This window comes from Pipistrellus kuhlii, unplaced genomic scaffold, assembly GCF_014108245.1.
Source record: "Pipistrellus kuhlii isolate mPipKuh1 unplaced genomic scaffold, mPipKuh1.p scaffold_m20_p_84, whole genome shotgun sequence".
In the NCBI taxonomy this organism is placed as follows: domain Eukaryota; kingdom Metazoa; phylum Chordata; class Mammalia; order Chiroptera; family Vespertilionidae; genus Pipistrellus; species Pipistrellus kuhlii.
The window spans coordinates 560581-584662 of NW_023425589.1; the positions used below are offsets into that span (position 1 = coordinate 560581).

General features: G+C 58.3%; 3 protein-coding genes and 5 non-coding genes across 13 annotated transcripts in view; all 8 read left to right on the forward strand.

The window, feature by feature from the left end:
- The window catches only part of FLT3LG (fms related receptor tyrosine kinase 3 ligand), a 17288-nt gene extending 3158 nt beyond the window's left edge, over positions 1 to 14130 (forward strand). The window contains exons 1-10 of one of the 3 annotated variants that reach the window (XM_045577166.1): positions 2941 to 2998; positions 3305 to 3371; positions 4779 to 4898; positions 5050 to 5103; positions 5917 to 6060; positions 6528 to 6666; positions 9911 to 10089; positions 11935 to 12801; positions 13664 to 13920; positions 14055 to 14130. In XM_045577166.1, the coding sequence (XP_045433122.1) occupies positions 3339 to 3371; positions 4779 to 4898; positions 5050 to 5103; positions 5917 to 6060; positions 6528 to 6666; positions 9911 to 10089; positions 11935 to 12150 (885 nt within the window). In that variant the 5' untranslated portion in view covers positions 2941 to 2998; positions 3305 to 3338 and the 3' untranslated portion in view covers positions 12151 to 12801; positions 13664 to 13920; positions 14055 to 14130. Of the gene's footprint in view, positions 1 to 2940; positions 2999 to 3304; positions 3372 to 4778; positions 4899 to 5049; positions 5104 to 5916; positions 6061 to 6527; positions 6667 to 9910; positions 10090 to 11934; positions 12802 to 13663; positions 13921 to 14054 lie in introns of those variants that run through there. The other 2 variants (XM_036425759.2, XM_045577165.1) reach the window with 2 other exon arrangements.
- RPL13A (ribosomal protein L13a) lies at positions 12707 to 16353 on the forward strand. Of its 4 annotated transcripts, none has more exons than XM_036425781.2 (8): positions 12731 to 12801; positions 14058 to 14130; positions 14506 to 14571; positions 14738 to 14839; positions 15032 to 15117; positions 15286 to 15345; positions 15610 to 15732; positions 15831 to 16353. In XM_036425781.2, exons 1-8 carry the CDS (start codon positions 12787 to 12789, stop codon positions 15915 to 15917), a joined length of 612 nt encoding a protein of 203 aa, XP_036281674.1. In that variant the 5' UTR covers positions 12731 to 12786; the 3' UTR covers positions 15918 to 16353. The 4 variants fall into 4 exon arrangements, with proteins under 4 accessions (XP_036281675.1, XP_036281674.1, XP_045433131.1 ...); XM_045577175.1 differs by having other exon boundaries at positions 12760 to 12801; positions 14055 to 14130; XM_036425782.2 differs by lacking the exon at positions 14506 to 14571 and having other exon boundaries at positions 12707 to 12801.
- LOC118712226 lies at positions 14177 to 14259 on the forward strand. Its single transcript, XR_004985980.1, has one exon. It is a non-coding gene; the product is annotated as a small nucleolar RNA Z195/SNORD33/SNORD32 family (small nucleolar RNA).
- Positions 14879 to 14963, forward strand: LOC118712225. Its single transcript, XR_004985979.1, has one exon. It is a non-coding gene; the product is annotated as a small nucleolar RNA Z195/SNORD33/SNORD32 family (small nucleolar RNA).
- Positions 15154 to 15223, forward strand: LOC118712227. The gene has a single exon (XR_004985981.1). It is a non-coding gene; the product is annotated as a small nucleolar RNA SNORD34 (small nucleolar RNA).
- On the forward strand, positions 15404 to 15488 carry LOC118712229. The gene has a single exon (XR_004985983.1). It is a non-coding gene; the product is annotated as a small nucleolar RNA SNORD35 (small nucleolar RNA).
- A 2750-nt stretch (positions 16354 to 19103) lies between the features above and the next one.
- Positions 19104 to 21294, forward strand: RPS11 (ribosomal protein S11). The gene is made up of 5 exons (XM_036425785.2): positions 19104 to 19263; positions 19765 to 19896; positions 20383 to 20458; positions 20728 to 20857; positions 21132 to 21294. The coding sequence occupies exons 1-5, from the start codon at positions 19249 to 19251 to the stop codon at positions 21253 to 21255; spliced, it is 477 nt and encodes a 158-aa protein (XP_036281678.1). The 5' UTR covers positions 19104 to 19248; the 3' UTR covers positions 21256 to 21294.
- On the forward strand, positions 20542 to 20629 carry LOC118712228. The gene has a single exon (XR_004985982.1). It is a non-coding gene; the product is annotated as a small nucleolar RNA SNORD35 (small nucleolar RNA).
- Positions 21295 to 24082: the final 2788 nt, after the last annotated feature.

Sequence of the window (24082 nt, forward strand, 5' to 3'; positions counted from 1 at the left end):
GGTGAGTATTTGAGATCTTGCTTCTTAGCAATTGTCACCCCTTTAGGCTCAAATAAGTTCTTATAAAATGTCGAAAACTGCCCTGGCCGGCTCCGTTAGTTGAGTGTTCTCCCATGCACCAAAGGGTTGCCAGTTTGATTCCCAACCAAGGCATATATACCCAGGTTTTGGGTTCGATCCCAATCTATGTTTCTCTCCCTTTCCCTTCCTCTCTCTCTAGAATTAATAAAAACATTTTTTTTAAAAAAATAAAAGAAACCACACTTTAAAAAAAAATCCTTGCCCTGGCTGGGCAGCCCAGCTCACTTAGCGTTGTCCCATATGTAAGATTCTGGCTTGAATTCCCGGTCAGGGCACATATAAAAATCAACCAATGAATGTATGAATTTCTCTTCTCCCTCTCTCTGAAATCAATAAATTAAGCCCAGCCAGCATGGCTCAGTGGTTGAGCGTCCACTTAATGAACCAGGAGGTGAAGGTTGGATTCCCAGTTGGAGCGAGCAGGAAGCAGTCAGTCCGTCAATGATTCTCTTTCATCGTTGATGTTTCTCTCTCTCCCTTTCTGAAATCAATAAAAGTATTTTTAAAATAAATTAATTAATTAAAAAGTTTTAATATATATCTTTTTATTGATATACAAATAAGAATGATGAGAATCATTGATCATCTGCCTCCTGGTCTCAAAGCCCCAACCTTCTCATCCTCTGATTGGTCTTTGGGGACTGACCAACCTCCCATCTCAAGGCATCTTATTATGATAGCATGGGTGGGGGTGGGGCTCATGAATAACAAAGACCCCATCATTTTACAGGGAAAGGCTGAGGACTTATATGTTGTCTCCCAGGAAACAGAAGACCAGATGCCTTCTCTTTTTTTTTATTTTATTATTTTTAAAATATATTTTTATTGATTTCAGAGAGGGAAAGAGAGGAGGTAGAAACATCAATGATGAGAGAGAATCATTGATCAGCTGCCTCCTGCACGCCCCACACTGGGTACCGAGCCAGCATGTACATTGACCGGAACCAAACCCCAGACCCTTCAATCCTCAGGCCAATGCTCTCCACTGAGCCAAACCTACTAGGGCTTTATTTTACTTTATTTTAGAGGGAGGAAAGGAGAGAAACATCTATTAGTTGTTCCATTTACCTATCCATTCATTGGTTGATTCTTGCCTTACCTGGGATCGAACCTGCAACCTTGTTATATTGGGACGATGCTCTCCAGCTACCAGGCCAGGGCCAGGATCTGAAACTGGACAATGAATGGGTCTGGGCTGTCTGTCACTACTTGAACCAATTAAGCAGAGACAGGGTTGAATCATGCGGAGATTAGCAGGTCATCCATGAAAATCTGCTCTACGCACCCCCCCACACACACACACACACACAAGCCCGCTGTTTACATTGGGTAGAAGGACAAAGATCACTGGGGAAGTAGGAACCGCAGGTATGAGGAAGTAGGCGAGGTACAGTGCCTGCAGGTTACGGGCGATGTGGATCCGGGGTTAAGGGGGGTCCCTCCTGGTGGTTACCATCCAGGGCCCCATTGTTTCTAACATGTTTCTAACTCTCTGTCCCTCTCGTCCTCTCTGTAAAAAATCAATAAAAGATATTTTTTAAAAAATAAAAGAAAGAAACATCAATGAGAGAGAAACATCAGCTGCCTCCTGCACACCTCCTACTGAGGATGTGCCCGCAACCAAGGTACATGCCCTTGACGGGAATCGAACCCGGGACCTTTCAGTCCACAGGCCGACGCTCTATCCATTGAGCCAAACCAGTCAGGGCAGGTCCATTGCTTGTTCATTTATTTAACAAATACCGATGGAGCGCCTGCTCTGATTCAAACAGACCTCCCCACCATGGACCTGGATCGAGGGCCCCATGGGCCCCTGGCAGAGAATGAGTGCAGGGTGTGCCCGGGAGAGGAAAGCAGGCTTACAGTGTGGGGAATGTGGTGGGGGGCTTTGCCTGCCTGTGTGATGGGGTCTGAGCCATGTGGGTGGGGGGTGTTCAGGCTGAGGGATCTGCCGTGCAAAGGCCCTGGGGCAGGGGTGTGGGGGGGAGCCTGTCCCTGGCAGAGGGAGGAAGCCAAAGCAGAGAGGGGATTGGGCCAGATTTTGCAGGTCTTGTGGGCCACCGTGAGGACCTGGTCTTTTCATTTGAGTGGCAGGGAGCACCCCAGTAACACTGGTCCATATGGGGAACAGATGGCGGGAGCGGGGAGGACCGGGCAGGTGCGGGGAGGGCCAAGGCCACACTGGTACTCAGGGCAGAGGGTGGCAGACCCCAGGTGATGGCAGCTGGGTGCTGAGAAGTGATTGTAGGGTCTCCAGATGCATTTTGACTTTTTAAAAAAATATATACATTTTCATTGGTTTTAGAGAGGAAGGGAGAGGGAGAGAGAAACTTCAGCAATGAGAGAGAATCATTGCTCGGCTGCCTCCTGCACGCCCCATACTGGAGATCAAGCCCACAATCCGGGCATGTGCCCTTGACTGGAATCGAACCCGGGACCCTTCAGCCCACAAGCCCTTGCTCTATCCACTGAGCCAAACCGGCTAGCACCATTTTGACTTTTTTTTTTTTTCCTTTTCTTTTTCATTTTGACATTTGGCAGCCAGCAAATTTGCTGGGACTGGACTGTGGGCAGTGAAAGGCCAAGATCACAAGTCCGTGCCAAGGCTTTGAGCCTCAGCGTGGGGCGGGGGGGGGGGGGGGGGGGGGGGCGGAGGACAAGGAGAAAACGAGCTCAGAGTGACCTCCTCGCCCTGAGTGCATCGCTTCTGCTCAGCCGGGTTCCAGCCCAGCTCCCTACCTGTGCGAACTGACCCCGCAGCCTTCCCGCCGGGGCAGGCGCCCTCCGGGCTGCCACCAGGTGGCGCCCTGGCCTCAGACAGGTCCACCCCCGTCGCTGTCCCCTCCAAAACTTTCTTTCACTTTCGGTCTCTGGCTGTCACCGGCTGGCCCGCTCCACTGCAGCTGGGGCATGACTGGTGCTGGAGGAGACATGGGCTCTGGGTCCCGGGGGGACGGGGCGGGGTGCCCAGCTGCGGCCGGGGGAGGCGTGGGGGTCGGGTTCCTGGGCCCCTGCCTGGGGAGGGTTCCGAGGATCGCCTGTCGGGGTTCTTAGAAAGGGAGATGCGAGATGCGAGCGTTCGCCGTAACTGGGGCGCATGCAGGAAACCCGTGGGAGAAGGAGGCGGAAACCTGGCCACATCAAGGGGCAGGGAGGCGAAGGGGCGGGGGAGCACAGAGCTGGGGTGTGCCAGCCCCAAACCTGCTCTCCTGTCCTTTCCAAGACCTGGCCACAGGCATGAGGGGCCTCCGGCGGAGATGAGAGTGTTGGCACCAGCCTGGAGCCCAACTGTGCGTATCCCTGGGCAAGGTGGGGGACAGGGCAGTGTCATGTGGACGGATAGGTGAGGAGCTGCAGAAAGTGGAGGGAGACGGGCAAGGGTGGGGGGAGACGGGCAGGGGAGGAGGGAGACGGGCAGGGGAGGGGGGAGACGGACAGGTGTGGAGGGACATGGGCAGGGGTGGAGGGAAGTGGACAGGGGTGGGGGAGACGAACAGGAGTGGAGGGACATGGACAGGGGAGGGGGGAGACAGACAGGAGGAGGGAGATGGACAGGGGAGGGGGGAGATGGACAGGGCTGGGGGACATGGACAGGGGTGGGAGCAGTTGGACAGGGATGGAGGGAGAAGGACGGGTGGAGGAAGATGGACAGGGAAGGAGGGAGGCGGACAGGGGAGGAGGGAGGCGGACAGGGGTGGAGGGAGGCGGACAGGGGTAGGGGACATGGACAGGGTTGGAGGGAGAAGGACAGGGGTGGAGGGAGAAGGACAGGGGTGGAGGGAGAAAGACAGGGGTGGAGGGAGAAGGACAGGGGTAAAGGGAGATGGACAGGGTGGGGAGACGAACAGGGGAGGAGGGAGGCGGACAGGGGAGGAGGGAGGCGGACAGGGGTGGAGGGAGGCGGACAGGGGTAGGGGACATGGACATGGTTGGAGGGAGAAGGACAGGGGTGGAGGGAGAAGGACAGGGGTAGAGGGAGAAAGACAGGGGTGGAGGGAGAAGGACAGGGGTGGGGGACATGGACAGGGATAGGGGGAGATGGACAGGGGAGGGGGGAGACGAACAGGGGAGGAGGGAGGCGGACAGGGGTGGAGGGAGGCGGACAGGGGTAGGGGACATGGACATGGTTGGAGGGAGAAGGACAGGGGTGGAGGGAGAAGGACAGGGGTGGAGGGAGAAAGACAGGGGTGGAGGGAGAAGGACAGGGGTAAAGGGAGATGGACAGGGTGGGGAGACGAACAGGGGAGGAGGGAGGCGGACAGGGGAGGAGGGAGGCGGACAGGGGTGGGGGACATGGACAGGGGTGGGGGACATGGACAGGGGTGGGGGAGACGGACAGGGGTAGGGGGAGATGGACAGGGTGGGGAGAAGAACCAGAGGGAGGTGGGTGAAGATGGGCAGCGGGAACCAGAAGAAGGGAGAAGTGGGAGAGATGAGCATGAGGACAGAGATAGATAAGGGCAGGGGGTGGACAGAGAGGATCCGGGCAGAGCGAGGGGGACCTATCGCTGGGCCAGGTTGGGGGCAGAGGAGACTGGACGGTACGGGGACGGCAGCAGAGAGAAAACCAGGGACAGAGGTCAGAGTGGCAGACCTGAGGCCGACTGGGAGGGGGTGGACCCCAATGGGCTGAGCTGGGAAAGGGGAAGGGGAGCGCCCGGGGAGGGGTGCGGAGCCAACAGGGCCCCTCCCCACAGACCTCCCTGCTGCTGCTGCTGCTGCTGCTGCTGCTGAGCCCCGGGCTCTGCGGGACCCCAGCCTGCACCTTCCCCCACAGCCCCATCACCTCCACCTTCCCGGACAGAATCCGCAAGCTGGTGAGTGCCCTCCAGCCTCCGCGCTGGCGCTGAGCCTGAGTCCCCCCCCCCCCCTGCGGGCCTCGGTCTGGCTCCTGTCCCCCTCGTCCAGGTCCTCTCCACAGTCTGTCTCCTCCCGTCCTCAGCCAGCTGCACCCATTTCCTCCCGCAGTCTGACTACCTGCTTCAAGACTACCCCGTCACGGTCGCCTCCAACCTGCAGGACGTGAGTCACAGCTGGGAGGGGCCGGGATGGAGGTGGGAAAGCCACTCGATGCACCAGCGGGGGACCGGGCTGGTTTGCGATCCCTCAAACCTCGGAGTCCAGGCCCCCAGCCCCCCAGCCCCCCCTCCCTCAAACCCAGGGGTCCTAGGCCCCCAGCCTCTCCTCCCTCAGACCCAGGGCTCCAGGCCCCCAGCCCCTCCTCCCTCAGACCCCGGGGTCCAGGCTCCCAGCCCCTCCTCCCTCAAACCCAGGGGTCCAGCCCCCCAGCCCCTCCTCCCTCAGACCCAGGGAATCCAGGCCCCCAGCCCCTCCTCCCTCAGACCCAGGGGTCCAGCCCCCCAGGCCCTCCTCCCTCAGACCCAGGGCCCAGCCCCACCTCCCTCAAACCCAGGGTCCAGGCCCCAGCCCCTCCTCCCTCAGACCCAGGAGTCCTAGGCCCCCAGCCCTCTCCTCCCTCAGACCCAGGGTCCAGGCCCTCAGCCCCTCCTCCCTCAGACCCCGGATTCCAGGAGCCAGACCCCCAGCCCCTCCTCCCTCAGACCCCAGATTCCAGGAGCCAGACCCCCAGCCCCTCCTCCCTCAGACCCCGGATTCCAGGAGCCAGACCCCCAGCCCCTCCTCCCTCAGACCCCGGAGTCCAGGAGCCAGACCCCCAGCCCCTCCTCCCTCAGACCCCGGATTCCAGGAGCCAGACCCCCAGCCCCTCCTCCCTCAGACCCCGGAGTCCAGGAGCCAGACCCCCAGCCCCTCCTCCTGAGACCCCTCCCCGCTCCCCCTCTGCCCAGGGGGCCCAGAGCTTGGCTGTCTCCCCAGGACAAGGTCTGCGGGGCCTTCTGGCGCCTCGTGCTGGCCCAGCGCTGGCTTGTACAGCTCAAGACTGTGGCGGGGACCCAGATGGAAAAGCTGCTGGAGGCTGTCAACACGGAGATAGACTTTGTCACCTCGTGTGCCCTCCAGGTCAGCCCTGAACTTGGGGTGCAAGTGAGGGAGGAGCTGCCTTCCTAGGGCATGGGGGACGCAGCTCAGCCCGGCCTGGCTGGGGGTTTCTTTTGTCCGGAGCAAAGGCCGGGTGCTGGGGACGGCACCCCTCTGAGCCCCGAGGGAGGCTGGCGGGGGAGTGGGCCCGGTGCACGGGCTGCGTTTCTTTCTCAGGCCCCGCTGCAGGGCGTTGCTAAGGGGTTCTCTCCCCTAGCAACCAGGGGAGGAGGGGGGATCTAAATGCCCTCTGGACTAGACCTCCCTGGGCCCTGTTGCTGGGCGTTGCTAAGGACGCTTTCCCCTAGCAACCAGGGAGAGCAGCGGGCCAAACTCTCCCTCAGCCCCGGGCCTCGCTGGGCCCCGTTGCCGGGCCGGTTGCTGGGGCTGCTGGGCCTGAGGAGGGGCAGGGGGCGATCCGGTGGTGACGTATCCCTCCCCTGCCCCAGCCCCTCCCTAGCTGTCTTCGCTTCGTCCAGACCAACATCTCCCACCTCCTGCAGGACACCTCCGCGCAGCTGCGGGCCCTGAAGCCCTGGATCACCCGCCGGAATTTCTCGGGGTGCCTGGAGCTGCAGTGCCAGCCGGGTAAAGGCTCCCAGCACCCCCTCCCAGGCCCTCCGCCTCTCCCTGCCCCCACCCTCAGCGCCCCCCCTCCCTCCGCACCGCCTCCCGCACCCCACTGCTCCCATCCGCTGCACGACTTTGGGCCTGTCCCCCCACGTTCATTCCCCTCTCTGGGCCTCAGTTTACCCATCTCTGAGAAGGGACAGCAATCCCTGCCTGTTTCTCTAAGGCGGGCCCGTGCCATAGAAATACAGTGTGGGGAGAGCTGCTTGTTTAAGTGTACAATTTCTATCAATAGTAGCCTTTTTTTTTTTTTTTTAACTTTTGGCATTTGGATTCTTTTTAAGGTTTTACTTATTTTTTTCTAATTTCTTTATTGATGAAGGTATTACCTATGTATCCTTATTCCTCCATTACCCCCCACCTCCCATTCATGCCCCCATCCCCCTGTTGTCTGTGTCCATTGATTATCTAGTAGCCATTTTTTAAAAGGTAAGGGGAGGGGGAAGTCCTGGCACTGGCTGGTTTGGCTCAGTGGGTGGAGCTATGGAGCAGCTGCCCGAAGACTGAAGGGTCCTGGGTTCAACGCCAGACAAGGGCTTGTGCCTTGGCTTCAGGAGGCAACCAAGCAATGTGTCTCTCTCCCATTGATGTTCCTCTCCCTGTCTCCCCTCCCTTCCACTCTCTCTATATATCAGTGGAAAAACACCCTCGGACAGGGATTAACAACAAAGCCCTGTTGTGACTCAGTGGGTTGGGCGTCATCTCTGCGCTGAGAGGTCACAGATTTGATTTCTGGTCAGAGGTCAGGGCACACACAGCTGGGTTGTGGTGCTGGATCCCTCATAATGGGTGTGCAGGAAGCAGCCGATCCAGATCAACGTTTTGCCGAAACTGGTTTGGTTCAGTGGATAGAGCGTTGGCCTGCGGATTGAAAGGTCCCGGGTTCGATTGTGGTCAAGGGCATGTACCTTGGTTGCGGGCACATCCCCAGTGGGGGGTGTGCAAGAGGCAGTTCATCAATGTCTCTCATCGATGCTTCTAACTCTCTATTCCTCTCCCTTCCTCTCTGTAAAAAATCAATAAAATATAATTTAAAAAATCAATGTTTCTCTCTCACATTGGTGTTTCTCTCTTTCTCTCAAATCAATTTTTAAAATATATATTTTATTTTTTTACAGAGAGGAAGAGAGAGGGATAGAGAGTTAGAAACATCGATGAGAGAAGCACCCATCAGCTGCCTCTTGCACACCCCCTACTGGGAATGTGTCCTCAACCAAGGTACATGCCCTTGACCAGAATCGAACCCGGGACTTTTCAGTCCGCAGGCCGACGCTCTATCCACTGAGCCAAACTGGTTTCGGCTCAATTTTAAAAATATTTTTAAGTTAAAAAAAAGGTAAATTCACTCTTGTTTAGGATATTTATTTTCTGTCACCCTTATCATGGTTTTATTCAGTCTTTCCGTTCTTGTAAACCTTGCCTACTAGATCTGTCAAGTTCTGAGAGGGATATTTTGTTTGTTTTCTTCTTAAGAGGGATCTTTTTTAAAATTCTCACTCTAAGTTGAATTTTCTCAATTCTTCCCCGAATTTTCAATCTTTCTCACTCCTATTGAGCCTTGTCTGTCATTTGTAGTTATATTTAGGACTATTCAATTGCTCAACCAGATATTTTTCTTCTTTTTTTTTCCCCCTTTGTTTTTGGTAATCCTCACCCGAGGATATTTTTCCTTTGATTTTAGAGAGAGGGGAAGGGCGGGGAAAAGAAGAGAAACAGATCGCTGCCTCCCCTACGCCCTCTACTGGGGATCAAGCCCACAGTCCCGGTGTGTGCCCTGACCAGGGACATTGTTGTTCATCGTCACCCGAGGACACTTTTCCATTGATTGTTAGAGAGTGGGAGGGCAGGGAGGTATGAGAGAGACACATGGATCAGTTGCCGCCCTGCACGCGCCTGAGCAGGGCCAGGACTGAGCCTGCCTCCGAGGTACGTGCCCTTGACTGGTATCCAGTCCATGAGCCTTCAGTCCACAACCAGTGCTCTCTCCACTGGGTCAAACCTGCGAGGGTGCAAGGTCATTTTTTTTTTTTTAAGGAAAAACTGTTACTTAATAGAATGCAATCTATGGCTTACAACATTTTTAAAAATGTTTTTATTGATTTTAGGGAGAGAGGAAGAAAGAGAACGAGAGAAACATCAATAGAGAGAAACATCAACGTCAATGGGCTGCCTCCTGCACACCCCGCACTGGGGATGTGCCCGCAACCAACGCACATGCCCATGACCGGAATCGAACCCGGGACCCCTCAGTCTGCAGACCAACGCTCTATCCACTGAGACAAACCGGTTTCAGCAAACTGGTGACCTCTTGGTGCATGCGTCAATGCTCAACCACTGAACCATACCAGCCGGGCTGTAAATTTTATATATATATTCTCACCTGACGATATATTTCCATTGACTTTAAAAAATATATATATATATTTTATTGATTTTTTACAGAGAGGAAGAGAGAGGGATAGTTAGAAACATCAATGAGAGAGAATCATCGATCAGCTGCCTCTTGCACACCCCCTACTGGGAATGTGCCCGCAACCTAGGTACACGCCCTTGACCTGAATTGAACCCGGGACCTTTCAGGCCGCAGGCCGATGCTCTATCCACTGAGTCAAACCGGTTTTGGCTTCCACTGACTTTTTAGAGTGTAGGAGGGGGAAAGACAGAAACATCTCCTGTGAGAGATACATTGACCGGTTGCCTTTTGCACAACCCTCAGCCTGGGCCAGGGCTGGGGAGGAGCCTGCAACCAAGGTATTGTCCATGCCCTTGACCGGAATCGAACCTGGGACCCTTCAGTCCACAGGTCAGTGCTCTACCCAGTGAACCAAACCGGCCAGGGCTGTAAATTACATTTTTCTAATGTTACTTAGTGAGCACTAGGTAGTAGGTTCTAGGAATAAATAAGACAGATGCATGCAGCTCCTGGACGATCGGGGCAAGAGGAAGACAAATCCACACAGAAGCACCAGAGCATTCGCTCATTTCTAGAACGTTCGGCCTCCCCGTGTGCCAGACACTGTCCCAAGCCTTCCTCGTGCACCCATTCCATTTCTGTGACCGCCTTAGGACACAGGGATAATGTTATCCATTTTATGGGTCAGGAGACAGGCACAGAGAGGCCGGGGGCCCACCCGAGGTCACACAGCAGCACCGGAAGGCCTTTCCTGGCCTGACCCTTCCCCTTGGTCCTCTCTCCCCGCAGACTCCTCCACTCTGCTGCCCTCAGCGAGTCCCCTGGGCTTGGCGGCCACAGCCCTGCCGGCCCCTCAGGCCTCTTTGCTGTTCCTGCTGCTGCTGCCTGCGGCCGTGGCACTGCTCACCGCTGCCTGGTGCCTGGGCTGGCGGAGGAGGCGGCGGCGGAGGCCCTGCCCCGGGGAGCAGGTGAGCCAGCGGGGGCAGAGGGGCTGGGGAGACATAGCTGCCCTGCTGGGTTGGCTGGGGGGGGGGGGGGGGGGCAGCGTGGCCCCGCCTCCAGGGCCCAGGAGCACCGGCTCATCTGGGTGAGTCTGGCCTTGGTGTGTGTGCAGGGTGGGGGCAGTGGAGGCGGGTCAGGTTGGTTGCCGGAAGGCCAGCAGGGGTCTTCAAACTACGGCCCGCGGGCCACATGCGGCCCGCAGAGGAGTCTGATCCGGCCCGCCAGGTTTTTTGGGCAGTGAGCGCAGCCGAGGTGTTACAGTAGGAATTAGTAGTTCATATAGTCCGGCCCTCCAGCTCTCTGAGGGACCGTGATCTGGCCCCCACTTTAAAAAGTTTGAGGACCCCTGCATAAGGGGACAGACTGGGAGAGACTGGAGGTGGAGGAGGAGGCTGGGAGGGTGCAGCGAGAGAGGACCAGGGCTGAGGCTGGCTGGGACCAGGGGGATGGGAGAAGGCCAGGGCAGAGTCAGCGAGCAGGCTGGAGACTGGCAGGCTTGGGGGTGGCACAGTGACCGGGTGGGCAGTGGCGCCTGGGGGAAGGGGGAGAGGAGGGACAGACAGTGAGCCCAGGGGGACGTGTGGGAGAAATAAGGATGCAGTTTACGCTGAGTGTGGCTGCCTGGAGTGTAGGGGGGGAGGGGCCTTGGCAAAGCCCCGCGGTGTGAAAAAGCTCAGCGTGTCCCAGGGACTTGGGCAGGTGTGGGTGGGGATTGGAAAATGCCATAGGAAAACCCAGGCCTCACATGCCTGGCAAGGAAGCTGGGACTTCCTGCCCAGGGCAGCAGCCAGCTCTGGAAGCATGTGATGGAGCAGAGCACCTGGGGGGTGTGGGGAAGAGGTCGGCAGGTCAGGAGAGAGGAGAGGGAGGCTGTGTGTTCCAGGCAGGCCCAGAGGGACAGACTAGAGCCATGTCCCTGTGATCACATGCACATACAGGCCTTGTGGGGAGGTTTTCCACAAACTCACTCCCTTAACTGAGAAGCTGGGGCATTGTCCCCGATTCACAAGGGCGGAAACGGGGACAATGCACAGAGAGGTCTATCCCCGGCCGGAAGTCACACAGCTCATGAGTGGCAGACTCCAGATTTGACTCTGGCTTCTGTGCTTTTCACTCTTTTGCCTCAGTTTCCTTATCTGGACAAAACACTAAGAATAGCCTGCCATAGAGTGATTTGTCTAGAGGTAAAGAGTGACATACGCAGAGCCCAATAGAAACAGATCACAAGCCACACAGGGTTTACAGTTTTCCAAAAGGCATATTTAAAAAGAAAAGAAAGATTTTATTCCACCCTGTGTGTCCAAAATGTTCTTTCCACATGTAAATCAATATTTTACAAAACGACTAACGGTATGTTTTCCATCCTTTTTTCATACCGAGTCTTCCCTGCGCACGCTCCCTTCACAGCCCACCTCCATGAGGTGCCGCGGGAAACGCCCGCTCCGGCCGCAGGTTTCTGGAAGGCGCAGCAGCAGCAGCAGATCCACTTGCTCACGCGGTTGGAAACATGCAGTTGCCCAACCAGTGGCTCGAGGGCCGGTTCCTAAGTTGAATGGTTTTCATTTCAAAATGCATTTGTTTCAGAGCGGTCCTTCCAGGTCTGAGAGGTCTTCTGCCCGGTTTGTCCCCGTCCACGTGTTTTCCCTCTCCCACTCACCACACGGTTAACATCGAATTAGAGAAAAATGTGAAACTCGGGGCGCGGAGCCCACGGGGGCGCGCGGGGCCGAGGGCGCAGGCGCGGGGCCGCCCTCGGCTCCCCCCGGGGGTCCCCCCGCCCGGAGGCAGACCGTGTGCCCCCCGTTTTACAGCGGACCCCGAGGCCCGGAGCGAGGAGCCAGCCGGCCGAGGACGCAGAGCCGCTCGGAGGAAGCCAGCCGGAGCCCGGGGCCTGCCCGGGCGGCGCTGCCCCCGCCCCGGTGCCCCCGGCACGGAGGTCCCGCCAGCCCCGCCCGCCCCCGGCGCCGGCGCCCGCCCCGCCCGCCCCGCTCTGTACGCGGCCCTCGTCCCCGGCAACTTGTACATAAACCTTCCTTTTCTACCCGCGCTGCTCAGCCTGTCTGTTGGGGTCCATGTGGGTGGCGTCTTGGGCTTCCAGAGAACGCGGGCGTTCACCCGGGGCCCATGCAAGGCTAGGCCGGCGGACCCCCACCCTCACCCGGTCCCCAGTCAGAGCCGCCCAGCCCTCGGGGGTTCCTGGCCAGGGTGGGGGGAGACGCGGGACACAGGCGGCCTCAGACCCCGTCGGAGGCACTTGACGCCCGGCGGGCCACCACATGCCCGGCAGCCTCTGTCGCTGGAGGGGGTACCCGCGCTTCCCCGCTGCGCCGGGCTGTTGGCGCGAGGGAAGTGAACAGTCCCTCAAAAACATGGCGGCCGAGGCGGGACGGCCCGCCCGAGCGGAGCCCCGCTCCCGCCCCACGTGACCTCCCGCCCCGCACAATCATGGCCGCCGAGGTCCTGCTGGGAACCGCCCCCGGATTGGACGCTCCGAAGAAGACCCGCCCTCTCGCGGGGCCTCAGCGCGCACGCGCGCGACCGTGGCCAATGAGACGGCAGAAAGCTGCCCGCGTAGGCCGCGCGGCGTCATTTCCTCCGCCCCTGTTGCAAGGGATAAGAAACCCTGCGCCAAGGCTTCCTCCTTTCCCAGGCGGCTGCCGAAGATGGCGGAGGGGCAGGTGCGGGCTCCGCGCGGGCCGGGGCGGCGAGGGCCCGGGTGGGGGCCGGGCTGGGCCGGGGTCGGATCCTCTCTCCCTTCGTACGTGCGCAGCGAGACTTCAGCTCCGTAACTGAGCGAAACGGAGAGCTGAGGAGGCCCTGTGAGGGCAAACGGGAGACATTGGGACTGTCTGCGACCAGGGCCGGGAAAAGGCGGCCTCGCTCCTCTTAGGGGCGACGGGGGAGACTTCCAGCCCAGGAAGAGCCGTTTTTAAAGCTGTTCTGTTTTCCTGGATCCGGGCTGGTACTGGGAGGACTTGGACCCGCGTGTTTGTGGCGCCCGGGAAGCACGTGGTAGGCGGCCGAGAAGCCCGGGATTAGCCAAAATGGAGGCCCTTTCATTCCCCCCAGACGGCCTTGCTCTGCTCTCCCGAGGGAGTGCCAGGCAGGCCCCCCCTGCACCTCGGGGTGTTTGGGCACGAAGTATTTAACTGTGGGTCCAAAGAACTCTTGCCTACGAGGCTTTCAGGAACAAATTGTGTGTTTTTCCCCTTTGCTTTTGGGTTTGATGGTGCTTTGAGGTGCTGCTGCTATTAAAGCAGAAGACGTGATTAAATGCTCGAGAGCCCTGCCACGTCCTTTGTCCTGAAGCACTCGGTCTTCAGCGAAGGCACAGCAGCTCAACATCAGATGCCCTGGGCCGGGGAGGGATCCTTATGTATTTCATGCGCCGGGTCTGCAGTTACGAGCGAGACCAGTGCGGAGTCAGTCCCCCGAGCTTGTCCCCGCATTTGCTGTGTGCCTGGCCCAGTTTGCACTGTCTTTCCTGTAACTGAGATCACACTGTTCCTGAGGCAGATATTTGTTATCCTCATCTTCCAGGTGAGGAAGTGGAAGCATGGAGAGCTGCAGATCTTTGCCCAGAGTCACATTGTCAGGAAGTTGGGCTTTAGATTCTGTACCTTTCTGCCTGCCAACAATCGGCACTCCATAGCGAGGGGACTTTTCCTCTTGGTGAAGAAGCTGTAATCGGGGCATAAAACCCCCTGCCCTTCGAGCAGCCGAGATGTGAGAGGAGTTCTTGTCCTGCTCATTGAAATCCCGAGTCAACCATTTGCTATTTTGGCCTCGTCTGTAAAGTGAGCCTGGGGTCCTAGGCCTGGTGCCCGGATAGGAAGCACCCTGGGGGATAAAGTGTCAGAAACAGTGAACAGTGGTTGCTTGGGGTGGGAATCGGAAAGTTCTGGGTGACTGAGCCCTCCTCTGACTTCAGCAGGTCCTGGTGCTCGATGGCCGAGGCCATCTCCTGGGCCGCCTGGCGGCCATCGTGGCCAAGCAGGTGCTGCTGGGTAAGTGCCCTGTGCCCACAGCCCTCCCAGTCTGAGCCCAGGCCGGCAGTCCGTGATGAGCAGCAATCACCATCTTTCGTTTGAGTCTCACGACCATGAGATCAACCCCATGCACCGCTCTGAGACCTGCCAGCCACCCCCTCCCCTGGGATTGGGAGCTCGGGGTGGGGTGGGGGGTTAATCCTTTATTTTGGGCAAACTCATTAAAGCATAAATGTAGCTCTGAGCCAGCAAGGGGTTCCCCTGCTGGGCCCGCTGCTTGCTTGCCCTGGTGGTGGTGTCCCGACCTGGGAGGATCGTCCTTCCTGGATCCTCGGCTGGGCAGGGGTGTCTTGGCTTAAGCCCCCCATTGAGTGCCTCACTTTCCTTCTCTAGGCCGCAAGGTGGTGGTGGTGCGCTGTGAGGGCATCAACATTTCTGGAAATTTCTACAGGAACAAGTGTAAGTTATGGCAGGGGGAGACTGGAGCATTAAGGGCCTCCCCCCCCCCCCCCCCCCCCCAGTGGTTGGAGATGTTATGAGGCCCAGAATAGGCCTTGGAGGCGGGTGTGGGAAGAAGCCGGGGTCTCCCTGGGGACTGACCGCCTCACCCCTCCCCTCTCCTCAGTGAAGTACCTGGCCTTCCTCCGCAAGCGGATGAACACCAACCCGTCCCGCGGCCCCTACCACTTCCGAGCCCCCAGCCGCATCTTCTGGCGGACGGTGCGAGGTGAGCTGGTCCTGGGGACGGGGAAGGGGGGTGGGGGGCGTGGCCCGTGATGAGGACTTCTCCCACTCAAGTTCGAGTTTCCCGACCGTGAGATGACTCCACATGCACTACCATCTGAGGCCGCCGCTCCGCCTGCCCGGCGAAGGGGTCGCTGCGAGCCCCCCTGAGCCGCTGCCGTCCCTCTGCCCGCAGGCATGCTGCCCCACAAGACCAAGCGCGGCCAGGCCGCCCTGGACCGCCTCAAGGTGTTTGACGGCATCCCGCCGCCCTACGACAAGGTGAGACACCAAGCCCGGCCCAGCACCCGTGTCTGGCGGCGTCCGTGATGATCGCGATTACCTACATTGTTTGACCCCCGTGAGAACAGCCCTGGCTGAGACGCCTGCCCCAGCCAGCCTTCTTCCCTGCCCGTCCTCACTCCTCCCTAAGCCCCTCCTTCTCCACAGAAAAAGCGGATGGTGGTGCCCGCCGCCCTCAAGGTTGTGCGTCTGAAGCCCACCCGGAAGGTGAGTCCAGGTTACGTGGACAGACCGACATGGGGGCTGAACCCGGGGCCCCAGGACTGGCACATGATGGTTTTTTCTCACGATGGTCTGCGGATGCCTCTGGGCACTGCCGAAAACGCCAATGGCTTAGCTGATGCCAGGAGGAGCGGGGGCCCTTACACAGGGGGTGGGTTTTCTGATTTAAACTGGGGTCCTGGGAGCAGTCTTCAGCCCCTCTCCGATCTAGGCTCCCGTTTATTTATACCTTCATTCCCCCCACCCCAGTTTGCCTACCTCGGGCGCCTGGCCCATGAGGTTGGCTGGAAGTACCAGGCCGTCACAGCCACCCTGGAGGAGAAGAGGAAGGAGAAGGCCAAGATCCACTACCGCAAGAAAAAGCAGCTCATGGTGAGGGGGGGGCACCGGGCCTGGGCAGGGGGACCCCAGCGCCCGGGGAGGGCTGGTCATGGGCAGCAGGCACTGACCACAGCCTGTTCTCCCCACAGAGGCTACGGAAACAGGCCGAAAAGAACGTGGAGAAGAAGATTGACCAGTTCACAGAGGTCCTCAAGGCCCACGGACTCCTGGTCTGAGCCCAATAAAATTGACTGTTATTCCTCATGTTGGCCTGGCCTGCCCTTCCTCCATCGCCGCCCTAGGATGTGGGGAGTCCCAGGGGCTGTTCAGGGCCCCAGCACCTTACCCGGGCCTTAGGAGGCTGGGACGGAGGGGCCTTAGTGCTATTGGCCCCGTTTGTTGGGCACACTTTGCCTGTGACTGCTCAGTTTTAGGAAATGAGCAGCTGGAACCGCTAGTTGCTTTTCAGCGCTTCTAAGCTGGAAAACTCAACTTCCCACAAGATACTAGCCTGTAGCTGTTAGGATGTAGCACGTGCTGGGGGCAGGATGGAGCTGGTACTGTACCGAGGGATTGACAGATGCACAGGCAGGACGGCAGCCAGGCTCCGGCATCGCACTTGCACGTTCCTGTACCTTGTGATCAGAAAATGAATAAATTATTTTTAAAGAAGTTTGGCGTCTTTGCCGTGTGTCTGCAGCGGAGGCCAGGCCCCTGGGGAGGGGGACTGTCCACAGGTAATGGATAAGTTCGTAACCTGTCATGCGTGGGAAGATTTACTTGCCAACAATTCAAACCATCGTTTCCTCTGATTCCCCAACTGACAAAGCCGTCCATGCTCTGCAGCTGCGAGGTGTGGGGCTGCTCCCGTTATAAAGCCACCCCTTTTGTGGGACGAGGGACACTCCAATCCTGTCCACCCTTCCGGGGAGAAATGGGCAAGAAACTGCGTGGCAATTGGGTATTGGAGTGGGGTGTTTAGGACGGGAGTAGGCAGGTTAGATCTGCCTGGTGAACCCCTGAAAGGGTAGGGGGACAGGTGGGGGCCCTTGGGTCACGTTTGATCAGGCCCCTCCCTTTCACTGATGAGGTTTAGTCACCTGGTCCAATGGCAAACCCTGAATTCCACACACAGGAAAAGCAGCAGGATTCATGCAGCCCCTGTGATTGGTGTGCGATCTTTAGAAATAATTTCCTAATTCCGTTCATTCAAATGCCTGACCTGCACAAAGAGCGAGCTGAGGATCGTTCACAGGCCCGTCACAACTCGCACCCCTGCCTTTCTATCCTCGGTCATCTTTCCAAAATGGCCAAGATTCTCAATCTAACGGGTGGTGACCACCCCTCCTTAGTTCCTGGGTTCTGCCTCCAAAAGCAACTGAAGACGGGAAGCTTGATTCTATAATTTGACAAAACTGTCAAAGCAGCACAATCACCGAAATCACGATCCATTAAAAACACTTGCCACTTCAGAAGACACCGATAAGATGATGGCAAGCCACAGACAGAAAATACTTGGAAATCTTTAAAGGCCTTCCATGCCAAGTATGTATATTTAAAAACCTCTTAAAATGCAGTAATAAGGAGACAAACCAAATGAAAATTAGGCAAAGCTTTGAATAGACATCTCACCGAAGCAGATATATATATATATACAAATGGCCAATCAGCACCTGAGAAGATACAACATTTAAGTAGAGAACAAAAATAAAATCTCGATGCACAAATGCAAGGAATCAAAGCTCCAGTGACCACCAAAGCATGTCCAGTCCATGGGAGTGCCATAAGGGAGGGTCATGGTTTTTGTGTTTTTCGATAATGATTTCAGAGAGGGGGAGAGAGAAACGTCAATGCCTCCTGCATGCCCTCCACCAGGGATTGAGCCCACAACCCGGGCATGTGCCCTTGACCAGAATCCCAGAATCGAATCCGGGACCCTTCAGTCCACAGGCCAGCCCTCTATCCACTGAGCAAACCGGCTAGGGCAGGAGTGTCTTGTTTTAATAGGCATTTCTGTGCTCAGAGGGGACGGCTCCAGATCTAGTAGCCATGGCATTTTTGTTATGTAGTGCTGGGACACAGTCTGAAATCTGGCAGCGGTGGCTGAAGTTTATTATTGGACACCACGGCTGCTTATAATGCAGGTGAAAAAGCCAATTTAGCCATAAACTAGATAAGTGACATACAAATGAAAAGGGGGTGGGGGAGCTGCAGGAAGGAAGGAAGGAGTTAAAAGTCAGACGGGAAAGAAGGCAGGGAGACAGCAGAGGGAGAGAAGGTGTTTGATGAGACTGAATGCCGCTTCCTATTGTGGGTTCCGCTCAGAGCGAAGCAGTGTTTGCTTTCTCTTATCACCAAGATCTCCCCAACCACTCTCACAATGTGCAAAATACTGAGCATTCGAAAAGCCAGAGGAAATCACACCCAATCGCTCGCCTGGAGACCTAAACCGCGGGGCGCACGCTTTCTTTCAGCTTTTTTCTAAGTAACTTTCACGCAGGTTCACACGCGTTGTGGATAACAGCGGTGGGCCCTGCCTTGCAAAAAAAACCAAAAAAAAAAACCCCACAAACTAATATCATAGGTACTTTCCGAATCGTTCAAAAACTCCAGGAACTGCTTTTTCCTACGAAGAAAAAGGATAAAGATAATGCAGGAGTTCTAAAACAGAAAGTCCCCGTTAACGCTAACCCCAAAAAGGACAACCGCCACAAATGAAAAATGTATCGTTGAACATTCACAAAGCTATCAACTATAAAACAAATTTAAATAACTAAACTCCCAAATGACATTTTTTTAAAAGTTTATAAGCATTCATATTTAATGTGTCCTGTCCTGTACTGCCCAACGTGGTGGAGGCTGGCGCCGTGTAATTTTATCAATAAATCTATTGAGACTAAAGTGAAAAGTTCAGGTCCTCAGGGGCTACGGGGTTGGAAAGCGCAGACATTCCCATTATCGCAGAAAGGTCTCGCGATCCGCGCCGGTACAAACAGAAAACCAGGAGGAGGGCCCTGGGAGGAAACGGGACACCGGAGAACAACTTTCCCTGGAAAAGCGCAGGAGCAGCCCCCGCCTCTCACTACGTCGGCGGCGCCGCCGCACAAGGTCCTAATACTTCACGATCTCCCTCCCGACAGAAAGATGGCGGCCACCGTGTCCCGCTCCGGCCCTGTACGGACACAGCCACGCGGTCCCCAGGGCCCACGTGACCTTACGGCGCGCAGAATTCTGACCGCCTCCCTGTCACTCTCGCGATAACATAGGAAGGCTCCAGGCCGGCCACGCCTCCCTCCTAATGTGAACGAGCGCGTCCAGACAATGGCTGAACTATCGCGAGACGGTGCCCACCCGCCTCTCCGCCCCCCGCCATCATTGCGGCGTCGGTGCCGTCGTCCAATCACCTGCTTGATCAGCGTCGTCGGCCAATCATAGGTGCGCCCACGGTCCCGCCCCCAAACCGTGCTACCGGGTCCCCTGTTTCGTCACTTCCTCTCCAGCCCCTGCGCAGTCGATGAGGAAACCCGGACGCCCCAGTAGCTTTCTTTTTTTCCAAGCGGCGCGAAGATGGCGGACATTCAGGTGCGAGCTCGCGGCCGACGCCGCGGTGGCGGGGCCTTCCCGGGCCTCAGGCGCGTGTCCAGGAGAGCGGGACCCTGCGCCCCGGTTGGGGAGTTAATTCCGCGCGCCCTCGATTTCGCGGCGGCTAATTCGGGCAGAGGAGAGGGCGCGTGCCTGCGTTATCTGGATTTGCGCCGCCTCCGTCCCGGTGCACGTTAGATAAAAAGTGGATCCTGGGTGGATGTCTTTGTGTCTTGGACAGTCATTCTTGCTGAAAGGTGTCCGAGATGCGGTTCTGACTCCGGGTTCTAAGTAATGAATGCTGCAGGCGGTGGGAAGTGCCTGAGAGTTTAAATGCTGCAGTAACCCCGGGTTACGTTCCCATCTGAACTAGAGGGACCTCTGGGCTCAAAGTGTCCCCGGAGGCAGTTCTGGGGCCGGAGATCTTGTAGGGTTGGGGTCTGGGGGTCCCGGGAAGGTCTGCGGCCCGCTCCGGGCTCACCGGCTCCCTCGCCCCTGCAGACGGAGCGAGCCTACCAAAAGCAGCCCACCATCTTCCAAAACAAGAAGAGGGTCCTGCTGGGAGAGACCGGCAAAGAGAAGCTACCTCGGTACTACAAGAACATCGGCCTGGGATTCAAGACGCCCAAGGAGGTACGGACCCTGGGAAGAAAGAAGGGGACCCGACTCCGCACGTGTGCCCGGCTCAGCTGCCCTGCCCACTTCCGCCTGCCTCCCCCGAGGGCTGCTGGGAATTGTAGTTTGTCTCTGAGGCCACACCCCGCTGTTCTTTCCAGGAACGACCTACTCAAGCCTTATTTATTTACTTCTTTAATCATGTTACTGATTTTATTTTTACAGAGAGGGAGGGGATAGAGAGTTAGAAACATATATGAGAGAGAAACATCCATCAGCTGCCTCCTGCACACCCTTACAGGAAATGTGCCTGAAACCCTGGCATGTACTCTTGACCGGAATAAAACCTGGGACCCTTCGGTCCGAAGGCTGACGCTCTATCCACTGAGCCAAACCGGTTAGGGCAAGCCTTACTTCAAAACAAAGCTTATTGTTGAGAGTATTACGGACACACACCTCTTTCCCCATCACCCCAAGCATAACTTCTTTTCCTTGTCCCTCCAGGCCATTGAGGGCACCTACATTGACAAGAAATGCCCCTTTACCGGTAACGTCTCCATCCGAGGGCGCATCTTGTCCGGTGAGTGCCGCGGTCGGGGGCTTGGGTCAGTTTTCTGGGTCTGAGGGAGGAGGGGCTGGAGGCACCCCCCGACCCTGGACCCTGGCAGGTGATGTCTGTTTTCACGATGGTCTTCCGATGCCTGTGGCAGGCACTGCTGAGAAAGCCAACTGGCATAGCTGATGCCAGAACCAAGGTTTCTTAACGCTGCTTGGCAGCTCCCAGCATGCTCCGGGCTGCCCGGGGTCCCCTTTCCCAAGGAGCCTGACCCCACGGCCTCCCTCCCCCAGGCGTGGTGACCAAGATGAAGATGCAGAGGACCATCGTCATCCGCCGGGACTATCTCCACTACATCCGCAAGTACAACCGCTTCGAGAAGCGCCACAAGAACATGTCCGTGCACCTGTCCCCCTGCTTCCGGTGAGCGCGGGGTGGGGGTGGGGGGGCGCTGCCGGCGGGTCTCAGTGACATGGGACACCTGGGGGCTGGGCTGGGGTGGGGGGGCTGCCACCGCCGGGAGCCCCCAGTTCTCTGGTGGAGGTGTGTCTGGGCATCTGCACGGTGTGGAGCCTGGTGCCTCGCACAGAGCTGCGCTCAGGCAGTAATGATGGGGGGGAGCTGGAACCCGGAACTGACGCTTGGCTGTGGCCTCGCCCCCGACCCCCGTGTAACATCCACACCGCCCCCTCCGCAGAGACGTCCAGATCGGCGACATTGTCACCGTGGGCGAGTGCCGGCCCCTGAGCAAGACGGTGCGCTTCAACGTGCTCAAGGTCACCAAGGCCGCCGGCACCAAGAAGCAGTTCCAGAAGTTCTGAGCTGCCCTCCCGCCCCCGCCAATAAAGCTATTTTCTGTCCCAGCCTCCGTGTCTGGCCTCACCGGAGGGAGGTATGTCCCTGGGGACGGGGCAGGTTGATGAGAAGGATGGGGCTTTTACCCTCCGGGCCTGAGGTGGGGGTGGGGACCACGTTCCCACCCCCCGTCCTGTCTCTGGGCAGAGATGGCCTGTGTTAAAGATGCTGCACTTCCCGGCTCCTTTGGTCCTTACCACCTTCTACCTGTCACTGAGCTGCTGCTTCAGCCCTCACCCCCTCTTTCCCCTGCCCCCCGCACCCCCCTCTGGGGAGGAAGTGAAGGGGGGGCTTTCTGGCCTCGGTGGGGGGGCGGGTGAGGAAGCACCGCAGCCTGGGCCTTGTCCTCAGCCTGGCTTTCCTCTTCTGACAGCGGGGGGGGGGGGCAGGGCAGGGGCTCCCCCCCGAGTCCCCCTCCCCAGTGGGCGCCATGCCCCTCTGCAGATGAGCAAGCTCCTCTGAGGGGCAGGTCCTTTGCTCGGCGTCCCAGTGCCTGAGCTCCAGGTCTCAGATTCTGGAAACTTCCTTTGCCTGGAAATCCCAGTAAGGGCATCGGTCTGAGGGAAAGATCCTTAGCAAGGCCCGGCTGGAGGGCAGCCCCGGAGGCGGGCCTGGGAGGACAGGCCGGGCAGGGCCTTGGGTGGAGAGAGAACAGGAGGGGGGGAATGGGTGGTCATGCAAACTCGGAATGATTGCTGACAGCCGGAGAGCGGGAGGGGGGAGCTGTTGGTTGTCAGAAGCAAAAAGGGGGGAAAGGGCGGGAGACACCAAGAAAGGAGACATAACAGAGGGCTCAGCTGGACACCACAGGGCCAGACCGGTGGGCACAGGCTCAGATCTCAGAAGAGGGACAGTCAGAGAAGGGAGGACAGGTGGGGAGATCCTCACCCGAGGAGGCTGGAGGAGGGCTGGCTGGAGTGGCTTCGCGCTCAGGCGGGAGCTGCTGGGCCCCCAGGCCCTGCCTCCCATGCCTGTACCAGGGGCCGCACGCCATGGTACAGGGTTGGGAGACGGGGCCTGGAGGAGAGGAGCTGCGGGTCCAGAGCCGCTCCGATCAGCTGCAGCCCGGCTTTTAGCGGCGCCGAAGGGCGGGGATCTGCCGGAGGAAGTGGGGCCACATCAAAGCACAGGAAGGGGCAGGGGCAGGTCAGGGGGGCACGCCCGCCCGCCCCGCCCCTGGAGGGCTGCGGACCCTGAGGGAGGGGCCTGGACCCCCTGCAGGTGCTTCCGCTCAGGGTGGGGCCTCCGTGTTTACAACAACAGCCCGGCTCCCCGGTTTCCTCCCAGCAGTTGTTGGGGCGTCTCCTGGCACCCCAACATGTCAGGCTGCCTCGTCCCGGGTGGGCTGGCCTGGTCTGCCAGGGGGACCCCTCTGGCGGGCCTGTGGGCGCCACAGTTCTCTTTGGCGGGAGGAGCGGGCGGCGTGGGTGCCTGTGCCCTCCCCTCCCCTCCCTCTGGCAGGCCTGCCCCCGAGCCCTGCCCTGGCTGTCCTGTACCCGCACATGCCCAGGTCCGCCTGGCCCCCGCCCCACTCCGTGGTCTCCAAAGCTTCCTAACCTTTCCGCTCGGCCAAACCTCCGGCCCCCCCCCCCTGCTTTGTTGACAGGACAGGTAAGTCCTGTTTCTCAGCTATTCCCGGATTTACTGTACCAGCTCTGCACTGTGCTGCCTGTTTATCTGCCCAGCTCCGAGGGCAGGCGGGGAGTGGGGTGTGCCTGCTCCATGCGGCTGAACCCCCACCTTCCCAGGGTGGGTTTGATCAGACAATAACAGGAAGCAGCGCCGGGGCAGAAGCCTCCAAACAAACATTGAGGCCGCAGGCTCTGAAGCCCCGCCTGCTGCTCGCAGCTCCGCGGTCTTGGGCGGGTGACCTCAGTCTCCCGGTCTGTGAAATGGGCCCATGGGGCCCTGCCCCCCGGGAGGGCGAGCTGCGGTCACGTGAGCTACTGGGTGGAGCTGGTTCCGGAAGTGATATGGGGAAGTGAGTTAGAGAAGGCGGTGGGCGGGGGTCCTTGGTGAGCCGCCCTGGTCCCTGTGTTCCGTGGGCCGGTCCGGTGCTGCGTGGTGTGGAATCCCGGGCCCGTCATGGGGTTCTGAGTTTGTTTCCGCAGGCTTCTGGAATGTTCTGGTGCATACCTCTGATAGGCCAGTCACAGGGAAGTTAGGTGTCGGGCCCTTGGCTGAAGGGCAGGTGGGTGTGTCCTGAGGGCTGGCGCCCCGGAGCCCTGCCCGCCGCCCGGCCTCACTGCAGCCCCGTGGCGGGAGCCGGGAGCCGGGAGCCGGGAGCCCGGCCGCTGCGGGTGTGCCGGGAGCCGGGTCCCGTAACAGGAGCTGCCGGGCCGGCACCTTATGGCCCGGGGTTCAGGGGAGTGGGCACCTGCGGGCACTGGCCCGTCCGAGGGCTGTGAGGCAGTCGGGTGCAGTGGCGTGTGTGTGTGTGTGTGTGTGTGTGTGTGTGTGTCTGTGTGGTGGGGGGGGGGTGTGTGTCTGTCTGTGTGGTGGGGGGGGGTGTGTGTGTGGTGTGTGTGTGTCTGGTGTGTGGGTGAGTGTGGTGTGGGGATGTGTGTGTATGTGTCTGTGTGTGTGTGTGTGTAGTGTGTAAGTGTGTGTGTGGGTGGTGTGTGTGTGTGAGTGGTGTGGTGTGTGTGTGTCTGGTGTGTGTCTGGTGTGTGGGTGAGTGTGGTGTGGGGATGTGTGTATGTGTCTGTTGTGTGTGTGTGTGTAGTGTGTAAGTGTGTGTGTGTGGGTGGTGTGTGTGTGGTGTGTGATTGTGTGTGGTGTGAGTGTGGGTGG

What these genes read in the sequence shown, in the direction of transcription:
- RPL13A (XM_045577175.1), top strand. An exon ending in GGCCAAGCAGGTGCTGCTGG is followed by an intron (nt 14,131 to 14,505) that starts GTAAGTGCCCTG and finishes TTCCTTCTCTAG; the next exon opens with GCCGCAAGGTGGTGGTGGTG. An exon ending in GCAAGAAAAAGCAGCTCATG is followed by an intron (nt 15,733 to 15,830) that starts GTGAGGGGGGGG and finishes TTCTCCCCACAG; the next exon opens with AGGCTACGGAAACAGGCCGA.
- RPS11 (XM_036425785.2), top strand. An exon ending in CCGAGGGCGCATCTTGTCCG is followed by an intron (nt 20,459 to 20,727) that starts GTGAGTGCCGCG and finishes TCCCTCCCCCAG; the next exon opens with GCGTGGTGACCAAGATGAAG. An exon ending in CACCTGTCCCCCTGCTTCCG is followed by an intron (nt 20,858 to 21,131) that starts GTGAGCGCGGGG and finishes CCCCCTCCGCAG; the next exon opens with AGACGTCCAGATCGGCGACA.